Genomic DNA, 3,135 nt, shown 5'->3' on the forward strand with positions numbered 1-3,135 from the left:
GTGTGACCCTGAGCCTTGCCCTAAGCCCAGCCCCCGCCAAAGGACTCTCCCCCCACCTCCCTTGGGCCTGCAGTTACAGAAGGAAGGGCTCAACCCCACAGGCATGCACACTCACAAACACACCTCCAGCCGCCTCTGTGCACATACTCACTCCCTGGCATCCGAGATGGACTGGGCATCACTCTCCAGCTCTTCCATGTGGCCCAGGAGTTGCTTGAGAAAGTGCTCACTGGACGACTCTCCCTGCAAAGCCAGATGCACAGCCAGGGCCTGCAGGATGGCACCGTTGTAGCCCAGGGAGGAGGCGTGTGTCAGCTGGGCCGAGAGCCGGGCGAACTAGGGCAAGGGCAGTGGAGGCTAAGACCTGCTGTCACAGAACCCAGAGAAGAGGGGGGCGGGGGAGAGAGGGGACAGCCCAGAAGCCCGCTGCCCAGGCTACCTTCTGCACATCGTGGATGCTGCTATAGGCCAGGGAGATGCCAGCCACCCGCATGGCGCCCCCGTTGCCATAGGAGCCCTTCCCGTTGAACTGGGCCCGAGCAGGCTCATAGACGTCACGGCACTTGGGGCTCAGGAGCTTCTTGAAGACGGTGATGACTCCAGCTCCGTAACCCCGGTCAGGGTCTTTTTTGTACTCCTGAGCAAATCTAGGAATGGAAGGGACATGGGATGAGGCTTCACAGGTGCCTGTCAGGGTTGGGAGAGAAATCGGCTGGTTGGGAGCTGAGGAAGCCCTGGGGACCCGGGAGCCTGTAGCAGCAGTGAGGACATTTCTGGCTCCCGAAGCTGCAGTGGCCCTGCTGAGGGTGGGGGTCCCAGCATGCGTGGCTTCACTGCTCTGGTCCAGGGGTGCAGTAACTCGGCCCCCCTGGTTCGCCTCACCCCAGGACCATTCCGCTCACCTGTGAGCCATGTCTACCTCGTCGAAAGCCTCCTTGGACAGCAGGGACTGCACGAGGGCCCTGGACATGGCGGTGTCATCTGTGTAGTACAAAGCTTCTGCGGGGACAGGTCGGGGGAGGGAGGGCTGCAGAGCTCAAGGGCGGCAGCTCTGGCCTCCGCTCGTTCCCTTCATGCACCACTTCCAGATGCTCAAGTCGGCCGCTCCCTCCACCCAGCTTCCTGGGCTCCAGGTCGTGGGGTTTTCAGCAATTCTTTGTTCTGAGACAGTGACCATGTCTTGCTCTTTTCTGAAAGAAATCCTTCCACCCGCTTCTGGCTGCCATCAATGCAGCCTACTCTTTTTTTAAAAAAAATTATTTAATATATTTTTATTGATTTCGGAGGAGAGGGAGAGAAACATCAATGATGAGAGAGAAACATTGACCGGCTGCCTCCTTCTTGCCCCTCACTGGGGATTGAGCCCGCAACCTGGGCATGTGCCCTTGACCAGAATCGAACCTGGACCTTTCAGTCCACAGGCGGACGCTCTATCCACTGAGCCAAACTGGGTAGGGCAGTGCTACTCTTTTTCCCCATTAATTTATTTTATTTCTATTTTATTTTTTATTGATTTGAGAGAGAGCAATTTGTTGTTCCACTTATTGATGCATCCATTGGTTGATTCTTGTATGTGCCCTGACCGGGGATCGAACTGCAACCTTGGTGTATGAGATTGACACTGGACTACCCGGCCAGGGCCTGCAGCTCTAGTCTTAATACGACCTGCTTGGGCCTCTCACATTTCCTGCACATTCCCCACCCTGCAACCCATCCTACATGTGCAGCCAGATGATTCTTCTTAATACTAGACTGTCACTTTCCTTATCTCACTTTCCTACTCAAAATGGCTATTGGTTGCCTTCAGGATGAGGCCCAAAGTCACTGCTGTGGCATTCAAAGCCCTCCCCTCCTCACTCATCTTGTCCCACCATTCCCCGACATGTTCCCAGGATCAGTCTTGGAGCCTGGGTCAAATCCATCCCTCCTCTCACCCTCACTCCCTCCTCTGGGTGCCCAGGAGTCCTGCTCTGGCATTTTCAACACAGCACCATTGTTTATGTGGTGACTTAGCAAATAGGCCAAAAAGGGGCTACGGCTAGGGACTTGGTTTCATTTGAAGAATTGGTTACAGCCCGGCCGGCGTGGCTCAATGGTTGAGCATCAACCTAAGAACCAGGAGGTCGAGGTCTGATTCCCAGTCAGGGCACATGCCCGGGGTTGAGGGCTCAATCCCCAGGATGGGGCATGCAGGAGGCAGCCGATCAATGGTTCTCTCTCATCACTGATATTTCCGTCTCTCTCTCCCTCTTCCCTTCCTTTCTGAAATCAACAAAAATAAAAATAAAAACAAAACAAAAAAATGGTCCCTACATCTTTCTCCTTCCCTTTGTAGCAAATCATACTCAATTTTCTCATTTTCCATTTCCTCCTAAACCCACTGGAATCTAACTTCCAGGCTTCAACCTTCTACTGAAAATGCTTTTCTAAATCCGGACTTCCCTCGCCTTCCGTCTCTGTGACCAGCATCTTCACCTTGAAATGTTCTCAGGTTTTGTTGATACCCATGACCCCTACTTCTCCCATCAAACTGCTTCTCTAGCCCCTCTCCTTGCTGTACTGCATGTTCTCCAGGAAGAATCACCCACAGCTTGACCTCAGCCGTGATCCTGAGCTGAGATCTGGGTGAGGAGCTGACTGCACAGGGGGCGCGAGGCTGGGTCGTGGGGGCGCCTTGACTAGAAGCGAGGGGCGCCGCCGGCACAGACCGGGCTAAAGGGGGCAGATGTGCGAGGAGCGCAGCCCAGGAGGCAGGTGCCGCGGTGTCAGATGAAACGAGACGGGCACGCTGAGGATTGAGCTCTATCCTACGGGCAACGGAAAACCACTGCAGAGCTTCCTGCGAGGAGGCCGCCGTAGGTCTCCGTTTTGGGACGAGCACTCGCCGCGGTGTGGAGAGTGGACTGGGGCGCACTGGTTTGAGACAGCTGGGTCGAGGCAGGAAACATCGAGAGGGTGTCCGTGCCGGACCAGCGCGACTCAGGGTTCCGGCGGGCGCGCCTCGGAGGACGGTGCTGCCACGCCCGAGTCGGGAGAGGTTCGGGCGAGAGGCGTGCGGACGGCTTTAGCCAGGCGGACCCCGAGGTGCCCGTGCGGGCCGTGCCGGTCCCAGGTCCGCCCTGCAGCCCCGCATCT

The 3,135-nt window shown here is 56.3% G+C and overlaps 1 protein-coding gene across 1 annotated transcript in view; it reads right to left on the reverse strand.

Annotated features, from left to right (window-relative positions):
- Positions 1-1,256, reverse strand: part of ADPRHL2 (ADP-ribosylhydrolase like 2) — a 2,862-nt gene extending 1,606 nt beyond the window's left edge. The window contains exons 1-3 of the mRNA XM_006777302.2: positions 903-1,256; positions 440-647; positions 152-336 (exon numbers count right to left, since the gene is read on the reverse strand). Of these exons, the coding sequence (XP_006777365.1) occupies positions 152-336; positions 440-647; positions 903-970 (461 nt within the window). The 5' untranslated portion in view covers positions 971-1,256. The remainder of the gene's footprint in view (positions 1-151; positions 337-439; positions 648-902) is intronic.
- Positions 1,257-3,135: the final 1,879 nt, after the last annotated feature.

The sequence above is a fragment of the Myotis davidii genome, unplaced genomic scaffold (assembly GCF_000327345.1).
Source record: "Myotis davidii unplaced genomic scaffold, ASM32734v1 scaffold88, whole genome shotgun sequence".
NCBI classification, from domain to species: domain Eukaryota; kingdom Metazoa; phylum Chordata; class Mammalia; order Chiroptera; family Vespertilionidae; genus Myotis; species Myotis davidii.